General features: G+C 46.5%; 4 protein-coding genes, 1 long non-coding RNA gene and 1 pseudogene across 30 annotated transcripts in view; 3 read left to right on the forward strand and 3 right to left on the reverse strand.

Moving 5' to 3' along the window:
* The window catches only part of LOC130523562 (NACHT, LRR and PYD domains-containing protein 12-like), a 669,815-nt gene that overhangs the window by 490,537 nt on the left and 159,369 nt on the right, over positions 1–19,909 (forward strand). The gene's annotated exons all lie outside the window — the stretch shown is intronic.
* Positions 1–19,909, reverse strand: part of LOC130523563 (NACHT, LRR and PYD domains-containing protein 12-like) — a 401,914-nt pseudogene that overhangs the window by 159,399 nt on the left and 222,606 nt on the right.
* The window catches only part of LOC130523568 (protein NLRC3-like), a 59,840-nt gene that overhangs the window by 29,292 nt on the left and 10,639 nt on the right, over positions 1–19,909 (reverse strand). The gene's annotated exons all lie outside the window — the stretch shown is intronic.
* Positions 1–19,909, forward strand: part of LOC130523612 (uncharacterized) — a 90,428-nt gene that overhangs the window by 22,791 nt on the left and 47,728 nt on the right. The window lies entirely within an intron of this gene.
* LOC130523584 (uncharacterized) lies at positions 6,491–8,436 on the reverse strand. The gene is made up of 3 exons (XM_057028944.1): positions 8,284–8,436; positions 8,066–8,185; positions 6,491–7,584 (listed from the first exon to the last, which is right to left on the reverse strand). The coding sequence occupies exon 3, from the start codon at positions 7,562–7,564 to the stop codon at positions 6,572–6,574; it is 993 nt and encodes a 330-aa protein (XP_056884924.1). The 5' UTR covers positions 7,565–7,584; positions 8,066–8,185; positions 8,284–8,436; the 3' UTR covers positions 6,491–6,571.
* Positions 18,360–19,349, forward strand: LOC130523605 (serine protease inhibitor A3K-like). 2 transcript variants are annotated; one of them, XR_008949925.1, is made up of 3 exons: positions 18,360–18,569; positions 18,900–19,044; positions 19,127–19,349. XR_008949925.1 is itself a non-coding variant. In XM_057028975.1 (2 exons), the coding sequence occupies exons 1-2, from the start codon at positions 18,838–18,840 to the stop codon at positions 19,319–19,321; spliced, it is 402 nt and encodes a 133-aa protein (XP_056884955.1). In that variant the 5' UTR covers positions 18,796–18,837; the 3' UTR covers positions 19,322–19,349. The 2 variants fall into 2 exon arrangements, 1 of the variants encoding a protein (XP_056884955.1); XM_057028975.1 differs by lacking the exon at positions 18,360–18,569 and having other exon boundaries at positions 18,796–19,044.

The raw sequence follows: 19,909 nt of genomic DNA on the forward strand, positions 1-19,909 counted from the left end.
CATATTCCACAAAGACCCAGTTGTTAAAACAATCAAATGGAATGCCTTGATCTCTCCCTCTTTCCATACTCTCCTTTTTTAAATAAAGGATTGATTGTCCCCTGGTGGAGGGACAAAGAGAGGAGGCTAAAACTGTCGCGTTTGTGTCCCTCTTTCCGTGGATTTTTCCACTAACTGCAAATAATATTGTCGACTTATTGTGAGTATTAAAATGTGCTTCCTCAACCTCTAAAATGTTGGCTCAGGGTTAGCGGAAAACGCAGTTAGAGGAAACACGCTACAAAGTTTGATCATCCGTCACAACATTCCCGTCGACCAGCCGCAATGTGCGTCCGAAACACGCGCACGCTCATTGCGCACACGCAGGTTATTAAGCCGCATCTCGCAGCGGAACATTGATTCGAGACGACAGCAGTGAAAGAACCAAATGCTACCTGAATATTAGAGGTTTTCCATCAGGGCTCGGTCAGTCCAGATGTTGCCCGAAGTTGAGAACTTTCACTTCTTCTTCCTCTACACGTCACGTGTTCGTGGTTGGATCGCGTCATATCCAGCACAAGCGCCTCTCTTCAGAACAATTTGGTCCACGTTTTAACTGAAATACTGGGAAACAACTGGAGTTCGTCTGACAGATGTTCGTTTTTGGCTGCGGAATCAAACTGGGTCAACTTTTTGATCTATAGGATCCCCTCTGGTTCAAAGTGTCCCTATAGGATATTGACAGTACTGACCTTTTGGGGGCTGCACACACCTCTTAATGGTGACGGCACCAACGGAGCTGATCCAGTTGTCATCAGCTGGCCAGTCTGACTCCAGCTCATTAGGGGAAATTTGCTGATCTGGAGGAGAAGCTTTCAAAACTTGACGGGCTGGGGGGGAAATGACTGTAATTTTGGAATCAGCGTGCCAATTTTATTCATAATCAGAATAATTTAGAATAATTTCAACAGGATATTTTCAAATTGTTCCCCAGTGTAACTTCACCTGAAATTGTGGACTCCAGAATATCACCATTAAATCCATTTAATCACTTAATAACTGTGGAATTTGAGCCATGAGAAAAATATCTCTCCATCATGATTTCCAGAATTTTTCATCAATATCTGAGATTCTTCGAAAGCTTCGCTGGTGTTGGGTTTTTATTGCTTCTGCTTCATTTTCAGGCGCAGTTCTTTTATTTTTAAATCAAATCAAATCATCTTTATTTGTAATGTCTGTTGTAGTCAAACTTGGTGCTATGCAGAATCCCAGGGCCTGATCCCTAACAATCAACAGGAAAATCTCCCCTTTAACAGCAAGAAACCTTGAGCAGGACCAGGCTCATATGGGGGGGGGGGTATTAAAGAGCTGGCTGAATGTCTGAGGTGACTGAAGGACACACTTGGGCTTTTCTCAATAGAGAAGGGGCACGGCACAGTGCAGCAGGTTCTCATCTTTAAATTTACTGTATTCATGGGAGTTTTATTTGGTCATTTTGCTTCTTTTTATTTCCTATTTCCCACATTTATTATTTGTTTTTATTAGATTGCAATAAATCCTATAACATTGAACAGACTGACTAATTGAAGAGACAATTAAGAGAATGTTTTAATGCTTATAAGAGTGGCCGAGGAGCCATTTAGAACTTTATAAAGATGCATTGTGTGATACCAGGAACTAATTTAACTTCAAGGCGAAGCTGCTTCTGCTTTGTCGACCATCGACTGATCTCCTGAAAGTCCACCAGCGCTTTTTAAAAACTGAATTTTTCATCTATGGAGGGAGTAGACGGCAGATGTTTCCACAGATGCTCTTCACCAGTGGTCAGTGAGTGATGCAGCAGATGAGCGGGAGTTGACTGGCCTCAACCAGCTACCGTCTCAATGTCTCCAGCCCATAGTGTGGATTCTCTACGACAGGGGTGGGGCGGCCTCCGGGCCTATACGGCCTACGAGACCATTTCTACCGGCCATTTCAACGCAATAAGATTTTTATATTTTATATGTGCACTTATACAGTGGGACCGTTCGCTAAACTCCGCGAGCTGCGAGTAGCAGCGGTAGCGTATTTTTGCCTTTCGTATCGTGAAATTTCTTTCGTAACAAGATGAAATATTTTCCCGTTTTCTGAGATAAAACAGACGGTTATGTTATGTCCGAGTCAAGGTCAGGGTCAGTGAACACAGCATGTGATGTACGTAGTGGGCTGGACTGATTGACACGGACGAATAATGCTTAGCGAAACACGCTAAACTCTATGAGTTGAAAGGACAGATGAGTTTGGATAAAATTAATGCTCTTCGCCGGAGTTTGGAGGCTCAACAAGCAGCTTTCACACGACCATGTACCGAATATTACGCGTGCAAGTTTTGTGGTGAGTGAATTAATAGCCACGAAGCTGAAACCTCACGCCGAAGGAGAGTTCGTGAACGCGCCTCGTAGCCGCCGCTGAGGCGCTAAAATTGTTTCAAAGCGTGAATTTGTTTTCGTGAATAACTACTGAACTAAGACATATATTGTTATGATTCCAGTGGCTAACGGTATGTTTTTATGGTCAAGGAATCTAAATATGTAGTCAAAGTATATGTGGGACTAATATTTATGGTGGAAATCACAATATGCCAGGAATTGTTGCGCTTGGCGGAGGTCTGTGCTCTCCGAGTGCTTTCTAGTTGTTGTTGTTATTATTATTGTCTATCTTTCTTCATTTATTTTCTTGATTATCTTGTTGTATTGCAGTTTTTGTGAGTAGAGGCCTCGAACAGGCCCTTACGGGTCTCTTGCCTCAACTCTGCACCTCTTTTTTTTTATTGTTTTGTATGATCATGAAAACATATTTTACTTGTTTGTCATTTTATTCTATTGTTTTGGTGATTTTATATGCATGTGTGCTAAATAAATAATTCAAACTCAAATGCAGCGATCATGAGACTTAGTAACACAGTGGTTATAGACTTTTTTTTGTCTTTTTTTGCATCCCTACGTATGTTTTCATAATACCGGTAGTATGGCCCTCGGAGGACTTTATAAAAATTGAAATGGCCCTCGATATGAAAAAGGTTCCCCACCCCTGCTCTAAAGTCAGGCATCCTAAAGGTGGATGTTTTCTGAGGCCTGGAGGCTTTAAAGTGGCGCTTTTACCCACTTGTCCTCGTTCTGTTGGAAACTTGATCCAAAAACCTTTTCTGGAGCTTTTTTGAAGGAATGAAATGGTTTCATCAGCGCTGCCGGGGGCTGAGCAGGCTTCATGAATCTGAAGCTCTGAGATCCTTTAAAGATCTCCTGGAATCAGCAGATGGGGGTTTGATCCAAAACTGTAAGAATCAGTCAAGCTATCAAATCTTGACTCAGTCCAAGCGTGAACCAGTCCATCCAGAGCTGATTATGGCTCAGCCAGGAGGAAAGCACGGCCTGGGGGGGTTCATATGGAGCAGGCACACTCTGGCTCTATTGCTACTGAAAACAGCCCTTCAGCACAGCAGCCTGGAATACAGTTCTGGAGAACACCTGTTCCCAACAGAACCTGTTTAAAACGGGACCAGTAAAGATGCCCGGCGTGACCACGACCACGGGGAGAGAGGGGGGGGCAGAGACAGGCGGTAACGCCGCTGCCCACCAATTCACCTGGAAACAACAAAAACCCCAGCAGCTTGGACCCAATATGGCAGCGTGTTCCTCAAAACGCTCCTCAAACTCTCCCCACAGCTTCATTGCTAAACAGGATTTGGGTTTTTTTGTCCGTGCTAAATGGAAAGTGTTTGTCCTTTGGTGGTCCAACAGGACCACGATTTGGATGGATGGATGATTTGATGTTATTGAGAATAAAATGTTGAGAATTGTCTTTATCTTGTTGTTATGTTTCACCATATGTTCCTGTCTTCCCTTAGAAGTTAGGCAAGGTAGACTAAATGTAATTAAGAGCAGAGACATTTGCAGGATTGTTGTTTGATCTACTGTTATCTCAGGAGCCAGTCAGGCAGGGGGTGTCAGACACTCATTGTAAACAGGACATCAGGGGGTTGATGATGATCACATTTGCATGAAGAATGGGATCTGGCCACCTGGGAAAACAATGGAAGAGAAGAACTCTACCAACACCAAAGGGACTGGAGGAAGAGGACGGGGACATCTCAGCGGGGGATTGCATGGACATTGTGAATTTGCATGTGTGTGACTATAAAGGACTGGGCCAAGGGATCGTTAGGTGGTCAGACTTCGTGCCCTGACGATTAACTCTGTTGTTGCTAGGGTTATGAACTGGCCCGGAGCTCTGTAATATTTGTATCTGGAATTGGTTCTATTGTCAAATACATTTTGAAATTGGTACTTTACTTCTCGAAGTCTTCATTCAACGAACACGCGGATCGGCAGCTACATACAGGAGGTATCGCGATCCAACAAAAAACAGCTGAAAATGGAAGCGGAGATGTTTCAGAGCACCAGAGTTCAGAAAGAGTTTCTAATCAAACACCGCCTGTTGGGAATGATGAATGGATGGATTTTTATTTAATTTAGACTAATTCAGACTAATTTTAACATCCTTTATGCCAGTTCCATAGAGCGTGCGCACACACACTAGCAAAGATGATATCCAAACAGCCAAATAAATGGGAGTCAAAAGAAATCATTTAAAGCTCATATGTCAGAGTCAAGGTCGAGGGTTTTCTATGGCCCCCGGGATGATATTGATTTATTATTAGAACCGGCCCGCAGGCCACAGATGTTTTACACAGGCCAGTACTACATTTCCCACAATGCAACAGTGACAGTCTGAGCGGGAGGCGGCTTCATTTAATTATTTATCAGTAGTCATTAGCATAACAGCAAAAGTTAACTTCCAGATACCCATAAAATGGCAAAAGGGAAGGTGGACACTGAGAACGGGGGTTCAAACAAGGTGGGAGTGGGAGCACATGTTCACGGAGGCAGCTGGGAAACCTGGGTGTCTTCTGAGTGGAGAAAGGGTGGCGGTAATGAAAGAATATCATCTGAGACGCCATCATGAAGCTAAACACAGCCGATCTGTCTCTGAGCTTTGTCCTCCACACGCTTTTTGGTGGCCTCCAGCTCCCTCTGGAAAAACTCTGACGCGGCAAATTGTTCAAAGGGCATTCTGGGGTCAGAGAGTCCCTCAGCAGCATAAGTCTGATGCACCTTCCTTGAGCAGTAGAAGTAGCGAACAGGACCCTGCTGATAGAAAAAGTGGATGGAAGATCCACCCGTCCCATACGGAGACTTGGGCTGTCCACAGGCCAGACAGGGTTTCGTCTGTCTCATCTTCTGCTCTGGTCGCTGCTGCTGCTGCTCCATCTCTAGAATGCCCTGCACAATTTTTTCAATGGAATCCTGCGTCAGAGGCGTGGGCAGGGCGGCTGTGGGAGGAGTGACGACAGCCGTCTCCATGGTGACTACAGGAACGCTGGTTGTTTTGCTCCCCTCTGTCAAGGAGTACCACAGCTGTTGAGTCTCCAGGAGCTTCTCTGGGCTGGTGTTCAGAGAAGAACTGGTGTTCAACAGCTTTGCCAGATGCTTCACATAGCGGGATATGTGAAACCTGGTTGTGGGGCGGAGCAAGCTGTTCGGATCGGCCGCAGACCGATGGACCATGTCTGCGTAGTCTGGATCACGAGCAAGCCTCAGGATGTCCTTGTCCCCATGATGATACTGCAGCAAACTATCAATAGCGTCTTTCATGGGAAGAGTCCAGCGTGTGTGGTCCAAGACAAACACTCCACCACCAGTCTTCATGGGTCCAGTGCGGGCGCTCCTCGGCGAGGACTTCAGCGGCAGGGGCAAAGCTCCAGAGACGTCTGGAACACAAACAAAGCAATAATGCATCCTTAGTAACTCATATTATCGCCATATGGGCTATTGAGAAAACACATTAATATCCATCCCTTAATAACAGAAAGTGTAATATTTAACACATCAAAAGATTGAGATACACTGACCACAACCTAACTAAATCTATTTATTTTCAATCATTCGAAGGCCTTAATTCCAACATGCCGCTCTGAAAAACAGGATTATCGTTGACCCGCCCACTGATCTTTCAGGATCCTGGTCATCCTCTGCTGGAATCTCCTTTACACGTCCAGCAGCAGAGAGATGGAAGCTGACAGGTGGCGCAGGGGGAAGCGACGGCACAGCAGTCGCTGTTGCCCCGCTGGAGGAAGGTGTTGCGCCAGGAGCATCGTCTGGAGCGGGAGGGGGCACAAGAGCCGAAGGCCGATCCCTCTTCTGCATTTGGTGTTGTCCCAGTCCAGAGGGAGCGGACGGCAGCCCGGTTCTCTGGACTCCAGCCCAAACCTTTCTCCAGTGTCTCTGTCAGAGAGGTGAACGCAGGGCACTTGTCTTGTCCCGTCACTGCCATGGAAGCAGAGTTCTAAATGCGAGGCAGAGACATAGAAATATGAGCTCTAAAGGAAGAATTGTAACATTAAATATAACATTTCTTCAAAGACAATGACTTGCAGAGAGCATTTTTCAGTTTGAATGACGGCAAACAAAGAAGATGGCTGATCTCACCTGTCCATCCAGTGGTAGCCGGCCTTTTCCACCCCAGCGTGGCTGTACCTCTGGGCCATTCCTTGCTACATCGGATGCAGGGACCTTTCTGTCTCAGCCTGAACCATCACCCAGGACACAATGAGCCAGTTCTCATTCATCACTGCCAAACTGGACATGGCTCCAGATGCCAGTGTCACCTTCCTCGCCATCTTCCTCGTGTGGTCCGACCTGAAAACCTGCCCCAACGTGCCCTGGAGGAGCTTGGTCAGAGACGGCTGTTGACGCTTGAACTCATCCAGCAGGCAGTCAGTCAGGTAGAATCCGGACACAGACACCCCACCCCAACCTTCTTGGTCCTCGTATGGCCCGAAAGCACGTGGCCGATCTTCCATCCTCACGTACTGGCCCATGGTTCTCTGTCCGTACGCCCCAGCCTCGGCCTCCCTGACGTTCTGTACGGCGTGCAGATATGCCAGGTGAGCTCGTTCATACTTGAGGTGCATGAGCTCATTCACCTGGTTCGCCATATCGGTCGGTGACTTGCCAGAACGCCGCAGTTCATCCATTACCGACTTGCACGCAGCCTTCTTGTAAGTCAGGAATGCAGGCAAAAGGTTAGTAAAGCGCACGGGCAGCTTCTCCACCCATGGAGGGTTGTCAGCGGACCAGTTCCTGCGACAGGCCTTGCAGCAGAGTCGCGAGGAAAAGATCAAATACTGGCCACGGACGCTGACGATCACTCGAGGTCTGCCCACGCCTGCAGAGACCACCTGAGGACGAGGACAGCTATGGAGGCACGGCAGGATGTCATTGTTCCTCAACCTGACCATGATGTGGCTCTCTGGCTTCCAAATGAAAAATGGATGGAGCTGAAAAAAGTTGGGGGACGGGAGCTCAGCCACCATGTCCAGTAGCTCCGGCTGAGGAGGAAGACGCCAAAGAGAAATTGCGTTCCCAGGGTTATGCACTGGTCGGGACCCAGGCCACAACCCAAGTTGTTGAAGCTCCGTCCTCATCCACAGCTTTTGATGTTGTGAGCAGATCCACTTGCTCATGTCGTGGTCAGGGACAGGCATGGGAACAGGAGCTATGGGAACTAGGATAAAGTAAAGAAGACAGTTGGACAACATAAAGTTATCATTACTGAAGAGACAATTTCAGTGCCCCCGCCCTCACATGATATAAACACACGATACAAGGAAACAAACACGCGCCTCGGACACTTGGTTTCATTCCAGAGCTCACACGTCAGATTTTTTCCATGTCAGTGACAAAGAATCGTGTCAATTTGAATACCCCGGGACACTTTATTATTGTTCAACACCCCACGGAATGGGGGAAATGTACATGGTTTAACATCCCACTCTTTTGGTCTTGGGTAGAGTCCGTCAAAGGAGGCACTCTGCCGTCAGAGGTCTGTGCCGTGCAAGAGTCAGGTCCTGAAAACAAGTGCAGACTTGCTATTAAGAAATTACAGTCACTTCACCTGATGACAACATGGAAAGAACAGTCAGCTGGACATTACAGAGACATCAGGTTGTTCATCAGCCCTAAATAAAAAAGAAAAGGAAACATACCTGAAGTTGAGTGGGGCTCCTCTACCTTTGTGAGACCCTCTGTCTCTGTCACCAGGAAGGCCAGCTGTGGGGGGAGGGGCACAGGTCTCTTCCTCTTCACACCTGGTGAAGCTGGAACAGCTGCAGGTACGGTCATTTTCAAAAATGAAATGACTTATTTAAGGCAGCTGCAGTTAGCAGAACACTTGATTGGATGAACAGAATTACAATGTTTTTACCATCAACTAGTGATGCCTGTAGCTCAGCGGTATCTCCAGGTGGGGCTTTGGAGCGTGTGGCAGATGGAACTAAAAAGACAACATTAGTTTAGTCAGTTCAGATTCAATGAGTTGTGAAGACGCTGTTATTAGTAGAAATTCAAGCAGCCTTATCGTTGCTCCTCCTGCTTTTTAGAATTTTACATCATTAAAATGAAAACAATATAATCGTCTCATTCACACCAATTGAAATGACAATGTTAATCAGCGCTCTCGAGGCCGAGCAGGAGGAGCATTGTGACTCGGTCAACAAACATGCATTTGCGTGTTCGTACCCCGTGCATCCAAACTGTTTTTCAACGAAGCATCAAAGAGAACAAAAACAAACACTTACCCTCCTCCTCATAGTCAATATCAGTTCATCATTGCACGGATCAATTCATAGTCCTCACCACGGTTATTATCACACCAACATATGAAGAGTAATATTAAAGGAACTCGGCCGGAACATCAAGAACACAAAAATAACAAGATAAGTTTCAGATTTGGAGAGGAATTCTTCATGGAAAGGAATGGAACTCCAGCTCTGAAACCTATTTTTCAGAAACCTGTCTTTGCTCCTGGTGGCACTCTCGGCAGGGCAGCTGCTGCTAGTGGCATAGCATCTGCACACAGATGAAAAGAAAAACAATAGAAATCAGATACGGCATGGACTTTGTTTGTCTGACATGAAATAAATGTGGTAACGGTGTATTTACAGCTCTGGACTTGCAGATCAGAGTTATGGATGCTCAGCATCTCCCTTTCCATCTCCACGTCCTCCTCCATGGCTGTGTTAAAGACAAAAATACCGGCTACAGGTTATTAGTAGAAAAGAAAAAAACCTTTTCCCAAAGCTGAACTTGTCACATGAAGGAATGAGCATACCCAGGGGCTCAGCTGGGGCCTTCATGGGATGCTCAGCAGGTGTGGAAGATGTGGTGGGCTGCTGCCTCTTCAGCAGGTTCTGCTGCAACCTGGACATTCGTGTACCTGGAACGCAGCGCCTGCCTGTGACAAAATCAGCATAGCCATCACCTCTGCTGTCCCAGATCTCCTTCCACCTGCTCTTGGCTCGGGCACCAAATCCAACCAGCTGGTCGTCTTCAGATGAGGCAGTCACTCCATCCCCTCTTCCGGCCTCATAAGTGAGGAGAGCCTGGATTTCTTGGAAACTGAGGGCATAACTCACAAATGACTGGAGGCTGTCCTTACTGTGGCTGTCAGCCGTACAGAGACCTGCTGCCTCCTCGCTCTGCACGTTCTTGATCAGATACACGGTGGATCCTACGTCATTCTGCAAAAGCCATCTGAATGACTTCCCTTTATATTTACCAAACTGCAGGACATAGTCTCCCAGCACCTCCATCTTATCTGAGGGATCCCCCCCTCTTTGTCGGATGACGGCCAAAGCGTTCTGCCGTACGAGGTCCTCCCTCATGGCCGCAGACTTGTCCTGAGGAGTGGAACTCACCCGTTTGGCTTCATCAGATGGCTCCTGGAGGAGAAACCCAAGAGGCCCCTTGTGGAACACGACCCGAAGTTTCCCAGGGAAAAAGGCGAATTGCTTCTGCATGTTGAGCTGACATAAAGGAAAAATGTCTATTAATTTTCTCATTTTTATTAGACACTGATAAAACAGTTCCACCCATTTTTCACATCACACCTGATAAATGTGATCAAAGGAATCTTAGGCCAGTAAAAGATAAAGTGTGGCACCATGTGTAAAGCTCTGTGTGTGTGTGTGTGTGTGTGTGTGTGTCTGTGTGTGTGGTGTGTGTGTGTGTGTTTGTGAGTGTGCGCACACATGCAATTATCATGTAGGTGTGAAAGTGTAAGATCAAGGTTGTTGGGGTGTCGATTCAGGAGTTCAGAAGGTCAGTACCTGGTGTGGCTAGTGAGGAAAAGACTGGAAAGTGATGGTGTGTGTGTGTGTGTGTGTGTGTGTGTGTCTGTGTGAGAGAGAACAGGTTGGGGGGGGGGGGCAGGAGGACAGTATCCCCTCTCAAAGACATTGGAAACAAAAACACACATTTGATGTAATAAAATGTAATACTACCACTACTAATATTACTACTAATAATAATTATAGTAATAATAATAATAATACCGAGATTTCAGTGCCACGACAAGTAAATCGCTTACTTGAATATAAAATATGAACAAGTTCATTCATCACTATCGTGTCATTTAATTTATGAAAAACTAGCTTGACAAGATATGAGTATATTGTAGCATGACAAATACAGTACATTATAATTTAGGGCCAATTATAACACGTTCCTTGCTAATTTAGGACAAAATTGACCACAGCCTATGCACAATTACGAAAAGTTTCCTCATTAATTTAGTAGGAAATCAAGCCCAAACTTACCTTCAGCGAAGTTTACCAAAGAATGAACCAAGAATGGCCGATCCTCCGGAGAGGAGCCGCTCTTCATAGAAACGGCAGAACAGCGCCACGGGATCATAGCGGCCGGAAATATATTGCGTCCGTAGTGGTACTTCTAACATTGAGATTTAATGTTGCACTATTGTACATCGTTTGAGATTTAATATTTTATGAGTGTGTGTGTGTGTGTGTGTGTCTGTGTGTGTGTGTGTGTGTGTGTGTGTGTCTGTGTGTGTGTGTGTGCGTGCGTGCGTCCGGCGTGCGCGCGCGTGTGTGTGTTTGTGTTTAAATAAAATTGAATTTCCCACTTTGGTCCACACATTGTCAACATTTCTGTCTTCAAAAAAAGCCAACTCAAGGCGGCAGATTCCTGAATTGAAAACAATATCTAAAGAACTCAAGTATCATACTAACAACACTAATTTCCATCTGTCTATCCCCAACTGAATTAACTCCACACCTATCTCATCAGATTATTTGTAACAGAATAAGCAGATAACATAGCATTTCCCTGTTCATATCTGCTACTTGCAATTTAGAAAGCGGGATTATGGGGTTACTGGAAATGTCTCTTTATTGAATAGGGACATAGAAAACTTTATTTTGTGGGTGTGTAATTTACCTATTGTATTGATTTGTCCTTAAAGTCTAATGGTGGCCAGCAAGGCTGCTGGACTCGTTCAGCCCCAGAGGTTTCACACACTGGGCCCCTGGGCCCGGGACCCCTGGGCTCCTCCCTGGGCCCTGGACTCATCTCCATACACTGCATAAATGGCTGATGCTAATGCACTTTGATGCACTAATGCACTTAAACTTTGAATTTTCAGGTTCCAGTTCAGATGATGAATATTGAGAAGAGATTTGAAACCTATCGTGACCAGATGTTTAACACATCGGTCCTTCACCTCCCATTTAACAGCTCTCACTCCATGTTGCTGCTGTTGCCGGACGACATGGCAAAACTGGAGAATGCAATTTCTGCCGCTCATGTTACCAAATGGCTGAAATGGATGAAACACAGGTGTGGAATTGCATCACATATAAAGAGCCTTAAAAAAGAAACATTTGCCTTGTAGAGTCTCACTTTATTCCTCCTTAGAATGTTTCTGAATCAGCTCTTAAAATAAAATAGGTGGCTGAATAGCACAATTTTAATCTGGTTTGATACAACACAACACTGGATGATCTCAGCTGAAGATCCTGGAGCTGGCATATGTATTTACCCACGTATAATGCTGCCACCACCATGGTTCTGCCTGTAGAGGCCTTCTCTGTACTGGAGGTAGTGGGTGTTCCAACACAGGTTCCAGTATGGTGCAGATTTGGGCCGGTGTTAAGTGTTCTGTCTGGAAGGTTCTGTCTGGTGGTTGTGGTCTCTATTGTCTCGGTGGTGCACGTGACGCGTCCAGTGGCTTTGATGTAAAGCACAGCAGCCTTTTGGGTTGTAAGCTTTGATTCAAAGAAAAAAGTCTTTCTCCTAAAGTGTTGCTGCTGCACCTACAGACATTAATCGTTAAAGGTTAAGCTGAAACCATCACGACACCAAGACAACTCATCTCTCTCCAACTGCAGATTTTTTGATCCAGAATCAATCTGCCGCCTCATTCTTTGACCCTCCCACCAAGTATCACCCTCTAAAAGAGACAAGCTTCGTACTGAAGCACTTCGTACTAAAGGTCCAAAGGTCAGTAACTGGGAGTTGATGGTTGGGATCAAGTTGAGCTCTGCTGGCAGCTCTACCAGAGTCTAAATGTTTTCAATATGAATCCAATTCTGCTAATGTGGTGGCGCTTCTTCGTGTCAGGGCAGACTCGTGCGCGGGGCTCGTGCACATGAGGGTTAGGCTGGTTTGATGCAAGTCACAGTGGGGTGGGGGCGGGGCTTGTGTAGCATGTGCCGGCCCCTCTCAAACTGTAGCCTAACTGGGCCTTGCTCACGCCCTGATGACTGGCGGGGGCGTGAGCCCCTCACCTGTGCTAGTCTGGGCTGGGGAGGGGGCGAGGCAGAACTTTCCTCTTTCTCCATGAGGCTGGAGCAGCGAACGGATCTGTTCATGACTGTTAGAGTGTGTGTGGTCATGGCAGTGGCTTTTTTTGTGTTTCTGCTTCAGGCTGCAGAAGATGGGGTGCTGCTGTAGTAAGACTGAGGAGTGAGAGACAGCGACAGCGACAGCGAAAGCATCAGCGACATCGACAGTGACATCAGCAGTCTGTCAGACTTCCTGCCCTACAGTGGATGGAGGACGGTGATGGTGGAGCACAGGCAGCACACCACCGCAGGAACCCAGCATGCATGGTTGGATGCAGATCTTAAAGGAGACAGCAGATGTAAGGAGGAACCTGTGGTTCTTAGGAACCCAACACGTGGTGTCAGGCCCACCCTTGATTCAGATCCCTGTGTGGCGCTGCCCAGACTGAGGACAGGCGGAGAGGAAAACACTCAGTTGGGTCAAAGCCGTCCAAACCGGTCCAGTCAACTCTTGTTGAGCCGCTTTCCGTTGCCTTCATGGTGACTGAGGCATCAGGTGACCATCAGAGGCCGAAGGTAGATCCCAAACCCCAACGCGATGATAAGGGCGGCGAGGAGTTACATGTGTTAACGACGGCTCCGCCTCAGGCCTTCAAAACAACGACCCGCAGCTTCGGCTGCATGTGCGACATTGATGCTGATGACCTTGAGCAAGAGCAGAGCCAGTGTGCAACAGCAGGAGCAAGAGATGAGTCCATCAACCGTGCTGCAAACCAGGTTATTAACACCTCCTCCTGGACCAGACCCTGGCTCATTCCACACCCCCCCCTCCTGGACCAGACCCTGGTTCATTCCACACACCTCCTCATGGACCAGACGCTCCACCAAACGTCTCCCAGCATCTCCACGTCCCACCACAGTCACTGTGCACTGTTAGTAACAATGTGTGGACGTCTCCTGCTTCTGTGGCTGACAGTTGATCATCTCTGGCCAATCTATGATGTTCAGAGTTCTCTTTTCCTGGTCATTTAAATAGATAAATCTAAATGTACATGCACCATATGTCCAGCAGGTGGAAGTGTTCGTTTTTATAAAGTAGTTCCAGATTTCCTACCGTGCAGGATACTGCAAACAGAAAAGATCTGAATTATCTTCAAAAGATCACAGCTTATATGGGTAGAGATTTCCCTCTCCTCATCCCTCTCTGTGTCTTACTCACCATCATTGTTCACCTCTGAAACAAGCCTCCAAAATCAATTTGACACTTTCCTTTATTCTTTCTTTATTTACACATCACCATTTTACAGGAATATTATTACAATTATTGTGTTAAAGCCATATTTCAATGTACAGTTTTGCATGAAAATATACAAAAATAAAGTTGGATCTGTTATATATCTGCCTCCTTTTGTCTCGCTGTTAGGAAACGGTGCCTGATTTCCTGTTGCGCTTTGCTCGACTTGTGGCTGAAAAGCAGATAAACTCAAAGTGTTTGCTCTGGTCCATGTTGGGGAAGGGAGGGGGGCCTGCGTGGAGCCTCTTGATGAAGTGGACCTCTCTTTGGTTCTGCCTTGTCCTGGAGGCTTTGATGGGCCTCCCTTTCCGACTGAAGGCAACGTACCAGCCTTCAACCTTAGCATTCTGCAGAGCTGTGTAATTGTTTTCCAGCACTATCTCTGAGAAGATGCACTCCCTGCTCCGACCGTTGGGCTGGAACACAGAAAGGTTCTCTATTAATCCATTAACTGTCCCATCTGGACATTACAGACAGGAGACAGCTAAAGACGTGTTTCTGAGCTACAGCAACTAGTGGAGCAGGTAACGGGGCCCCTTTTGAGAACCCCAAATCCCCGTAGCAGCTGTAACGGTACGTTAGTAGTGACGGTACCACCAGCTCAGCTAAAAGGAGGCTACAGGTTCAAACACAGACATGTTTTGGTTCTGAATTTTGATAGTTGATCCCACTCCAAACACTGGCTGCCAGTGAGGATGGATGCAGGTTCCATGCCTCTGATGTCTTCACTGACATGAAACAGGTGAACATCAACCCTACTGAAATGTTCAGGTGAGGGGCCTAATGTCAATTGTGCTCATTATCAGTGTTTTCTACAGCAAATGTGTGTGTATGTGTGTGTGTATGTGTGAGAGAGAATAATTATTATATTGTTATCATTTAAATGCATTTGTATGTTTAGCACCTAAGTGCATGGAGAAGAAACAGTGTTTTTCACCTCTCTAGATTTCGTACACTTGTCCAGAGCACCAGATTTACTGTGAGGTTGTTATCTGAAACCCTAAAAGCATCTTGGGAGAAGGTGAAAATTCCACATGGATAATGAGCTGATGTGAATAAAGGAAGGAGATTTGCAGGGGAGCAGCAGAGCGACGGAGGGTGTTCCAGAGTGAACTGCTGCTCGCTCTCCCTTGCAAGGTACCTGTGTTTGTGTCTTTTGTTGATTCACGCAGGGTTTTGCTGGGTTGCTCTGTTTCAACTCTAATATCCAGCCTGGAAGTAACAAATGCTGGACTAACTTTTCAGCATCACGGTGGGTCAGTAGCTTCCTGATCTTGTGATGTTTCTCAGGTAAAAAAAAGCACTTCTAGAGACTAATTTAATGTGTGAGTTGAATGAGAGATTTTGGTCAAAAGTTACTCCTAGATTCCTCACAGAGAGACTAGATGTTAATGAGATACCATCTAGAGTGATCATGTGATCTAATCTATCTCTGAGAGGTTCAGGACCAAACACCATGACCTCAGTTTTTCCTGAGTTAAGGAGGAGGAAATTTGAAGACATCCAGGACTTTATGTCTTTAAGACAGGTCTGGAGCTTCACTAACTTCTCTGTCTCCTCGGGTTTCATGGATAAATAAAGCTGAGTGTCATCAGCATAACAATGAACATTTATCCCATGCTGCCGAATAATGTTCCCTAAGGGAAGCATGTACAAGTGAAGAGGATTGGTCCAAGTACAGAACCTTGAGGAACTCCATGGCTAACCCTACTGTATGAGGAGGGAACACCATGGACATGAGCAAACTGGTATCTATCAGATAAGTATGATCTAAACCAGTCTAGCGCTGTCCCTTTAATCCCAATCACATGTTCCAGTCTCTGTAACAAGATGCTGTGATCAACTGGATCAAAAGCAGCACTGAGGTCCAGCAGAACCAGCATAGAGACCAGTCCATGATCGGAAGCTATGAGAACATCATTAGTGACTTTAAGAAGTGCTGTTTCTGTGCTGTGATGAACTCTAAAGCCTGACTGAAACATCTCAAACAGGCTGTTCCTCTGCAGGTGCTCCAGGAACTGAGTCACCACCACCTTCTCAAGAACTTTAGAGATAAAAGGAAGGTTGGATATTGGCCTATAATTTGCTAATACGTCAGGATCCAGTGATGTTTTTTTAAGCAACGGCTTAATCACTGCCACCTTGTAGGACCGGGGTCCACAACCTGACACTAAAGAACCATTGATCTGGTCCAGGATAGAACTGCCTATCAATGGTAAAACATCCTTCAACAGGTGTGTTGGGATGGGATCTAAAAGACACGTGGTGGTCTTGGATTTCTGAATTAGCGATGACGCCTCAGAAAAATATATAGGGCTGAAGGAGTTTAAGGGCTCGTTGAAGAACCTGTATGTTCCCACAGTCGGCACATCTGGTGATGGTCCAGTTGTTGGGATGGCCTGGTTAGCTTTCTCTCTGATAGCTAGAACTTTATCAGTGAAGAAGCTCATGAAGTCTTCACCACTAAGGGAAGACGGGATATGTGGATCTAAAACACTGTGACTCTTGGTTAATTTGGCCACAGTGCTGAAAAGAAACCTGGGGTTGTTGCTCTTATTTTCCTCAATTAAAGAAGAAAAATAAGCTGTTCTAGCCTTACGGAGGGCCTTTTTGTAAACTATAGACAGTCTTTCCAGGCTACATGATAGCTGTCTATTTTACAAGAATGCCACTTCCTTTCCAGTCTTCGCACTTTCTGCTTGAGGGTCCTGATATGTGAATTATACAAGGGGCCACACCTCCTCTGAGTTACTATTTTCTTTTTCAGGGGGGCAACAGAATCAAGCGTGATTCCCAGTGAGGTTGCTGCACCTTCAGCAATAGAGTCAACCTCAGCAGGTTAAGATTATGATTGATCCCTGGGGAAACACATGGTGGTCCTGGGATCAGCACAGGGATCACTTCCTTAAACTTAGCTACAGCATTATCTGAAAGACATCTGCTATAGTAAGACTTTGTTCTGAGCATAGAAGAATCCTTAATCATAAATGTAAAAGTGATCAATGAATGATCTGACAGGAGGGGGTTCTGAGGGAACACTGACACATGTTCTACCTCAACACCATAAGTCAGAACTAGATCTAAGGTGTGGTTGAAGCTATGAGTTGGTTGGTTTATCTGCTGGAGGAAACCAACTGACTGAGTAATGAAATGAAGCCATTTCTAAAGCTGTCATTTATAACGTCCACATGGATATTAAAGTCTCCAATGATAATGACTTTGTCCGTTCTAAGGACCAAGTCAGATAAGAAATCAGAGAACTCAGACAGGAACTCTGAATGTGGCCCAGCAGGGGGCCGATATACAACTACAAACAGAAGTGGCTTTTCTGTCCTCCAGTTCAGATGAGTGATGCCAAGAGTCAGGCTTTCAAATGAACTGAAGCCATATTTTGGTCTAGGATTAATTAATAACTTGGAGTGATAGATTGCTGCCACTCCCCCTCCTCGACCAGTAACACGAGGAATATGATAATTAAGATGGGTAGGAGGAGTAGATTCATTTAAGCTAACATACTCCTCCTCCTGAAGCCAGGTCTCAGTAAGACAAAATAAATCAATGTGATGATCCGCTATCAGGTCGTGCACTAACAGGGATTTACACAAAAGAGATCTAATATTTAACAGTCCACACTTAATTGTGATATTAGTTTCTCCAACTTGTACTTTGGTATTAATTTTAATAAGATTATGGTGATTGACCGCTCCCCTGCTCTGTGCTTGGGGAACTTTTAACCGTGGAACAGAGACTACCTCTATAGTGTTAAATATGTTATTGTTGGTGGATGAGGGTTCTATGGAAGCAGCAGAGAGGTGTGTAAGACTACACCTCTGCATCCTGGTCTGGACCCTGGATTGTCAGGTCACTTTGGGTCTAATAAAATTAGCCAAATTACTAGAAATGAGAGAGGCACCATCCCGTGTGGGATGGACACCGTCTCTCCTGATCAGACCAGGTTTTCCCCAAAAAGTGTTCCAACTGTCTAAAGGCCACCTGGTTATCGGGGCACCACCGTGACAGCGACGACATGCGGCTAAACATCTCCTCGCTGGCCAGATTGGGGAGGGGACCAGAGAATGCTACGGAGTCCGACATCGTTTTTGCGTAGTTACACACCGACTCCAAGTTAATTTTAGTGACCTCCGACTGACGAAGCCGGGTGTCGTTGGCTCCGACGTGAATAATAACTTTGCCAAATTTACGTTTACGTCTCGCCAGCAGCCGTAAATTTGCTTCTATGTCGCCCGCTCTGGCCCCTGGAATGCTCTTAACTACGGTCGCTGGAGTCGGCTTCACGTAGCACAAAACAGAGTCGCCAATTACCAGGGTCGGTTTCTCAGCGGGTGTGTCGCCGAGTGGGAAAAGCAGTTAGCCACAGGAAGCGGGTGGTGGAAGCTACGCTAGGCGGCTCCGCAGCAGCTAGCTTCTCCTGGCTACCTGACGCAACTCCAGCTAACTTCAAGCTGCGGAACCGCGTCTCAAGCTCGCTAAGTCTCGCCTCCATAGCCGTAAATAAACTCCACTTTCTGCACTTATTCCCTTCACTAAGGGAGGCAGAGGAGTAACTAAACATTTCACACGCTGAACAGACAAAGACACCGGGTGGAACAGACGGTGTGAAGCCATGCTAACGCTGATAATCGGCGAAGCCCGGTATTTGTTTAATATGGGTTGTTTCTCACTGTTGTTATCGGGTGACTAGAATGTCCCAAGTGTTCACATTTTAAGTAAAGTGAATACAACACACCAAGTGTTCAATATTAAGTGAATACAACACACCGTGCACAATGCAACCAACGAACGATTGAGAAGACAGGAAGTGACGCAATACGTTACCAGGAGGAAGTAAAATGGAGACTCAACGGCTAACTCTTGGTTATTGATGTGGCGGTTGGCTCCTGTCCGTCACCTCATGGTTGTGTCTGTTCCGTATCTGTTCCCCAGGAAATACAGTGTTTATATTCCCAAATTCTCCATCAAAACATACTCACTGAAGACTGTGTTGACTGAAATGGGGATGGTAGACATGTTTGGTGACAGAGCAGACTTGAGTGGTATTGCAGAGGGGCAACAACTGGCAGTCTCAGAGGTAAAGATGTAAAACAGGAACAGCATCAACAATGAGCACAGATTTCTTTCTGACAATTAATTATGTCTGGTATTTCTTGTAGGTTGTCCATCAAGCTACCCTGGATGTTGATGAGGCTGGAGCCATTGCCGCAGCTGCTACAGGCATCACAATAACACTTCACTCCTATAATTATGTTCCAGTCCTGAAGTTCAATCGTCCCTTCATGGTTATCATCACTGACCACAGCTCAGATAATATCCTCTTCATGGGCAAGATTACCAACCCAAACATCTGATGCACTGATGCCTGTTTTGCTCAATAAGAATTGCCTTGTAGAGTCTCACTTTATTAGAATGTTTCTGAATCAGCTCTAAAAATAAAATAGGTGGCTGAATAGCACAATTTTAATCTGGTTTGAGACGGGACTCCCGCTGTGAGCGGCCGACTACGGACGGGACTCCCGCTGTGAGCGCCGACTACGGACGGGGCTCCCGCTGTGAGCGGCCGACTACGGACGGGGCTCCCGCTGTGAGCGGCCGACTACGGACGGGGCCCCGCTGTGAGCGGCCGACTACGGACGGGGCTCCCGCTGTGAGCGGCCCACTACGGACGGGGATCCCGCTGTGAGCGGCCGACTACGGACGGGGCTCCCGCTGTGAGCGGCCGACTACGGACGGGGCTCCCGCTAGGAGCGGCCGACTACGGACGGGGCTCCCGCTGTGAGCGGCCGACTACAGACGGGGCTCCCGCTGTGAGCGGCCGACTACAGACGGGGCTCCCGCTGTGAGCGGCCGACTACAGACGGGACTCCCGCTGTGAGCGGCCCATTACAGACGGGGCTCCGGCTAGGAGCGGCCGACTACGGACGGGGCTCCCGCTGTGA

This window comes from Takifugu flavidus, chromosome 4 (assembly GCF_003711565.1).
Source record: "Takifugu flavidus isolate HTHZ2018 chromosome 4, ASM371156v2, whole genome shotgun sequence".
NCBI classification, from domain to species: domain Eukaryota; kingdom Metazoa; phylum Chordata; class Actinopteri; order Tetraodontiformes; family Tetraodontidae; genus Takifugu; species Takifugu flavidus.

What these genes read in the sequence shown, in the direction of transcription:
- LOC130523584 (XM_057028944.1), bottom strand. Translation starts at nt 7,564, where the DNA reads ATGCCTGTCCCTGACCACGACATGAGCAAGTGGATCTGCTCACAACAT.
- LOC130523605 (XM_057028975.1), top strand. Translation starts at nt 18,838, where the DNA reads ATGTGGCGGTTGGCTCCTGTCCGTCACCTCATGGTTGTGTCTGTTCCG. An exon ending in AACAACTGGCAGTCTCAGAG is followed by an intron (nt 19,045 to 19,126) that starts GTAAAGATGTAA and finishes TATTTCTTGTAG; the next exon opens with GTTGTCCATCAAGCTACCCT.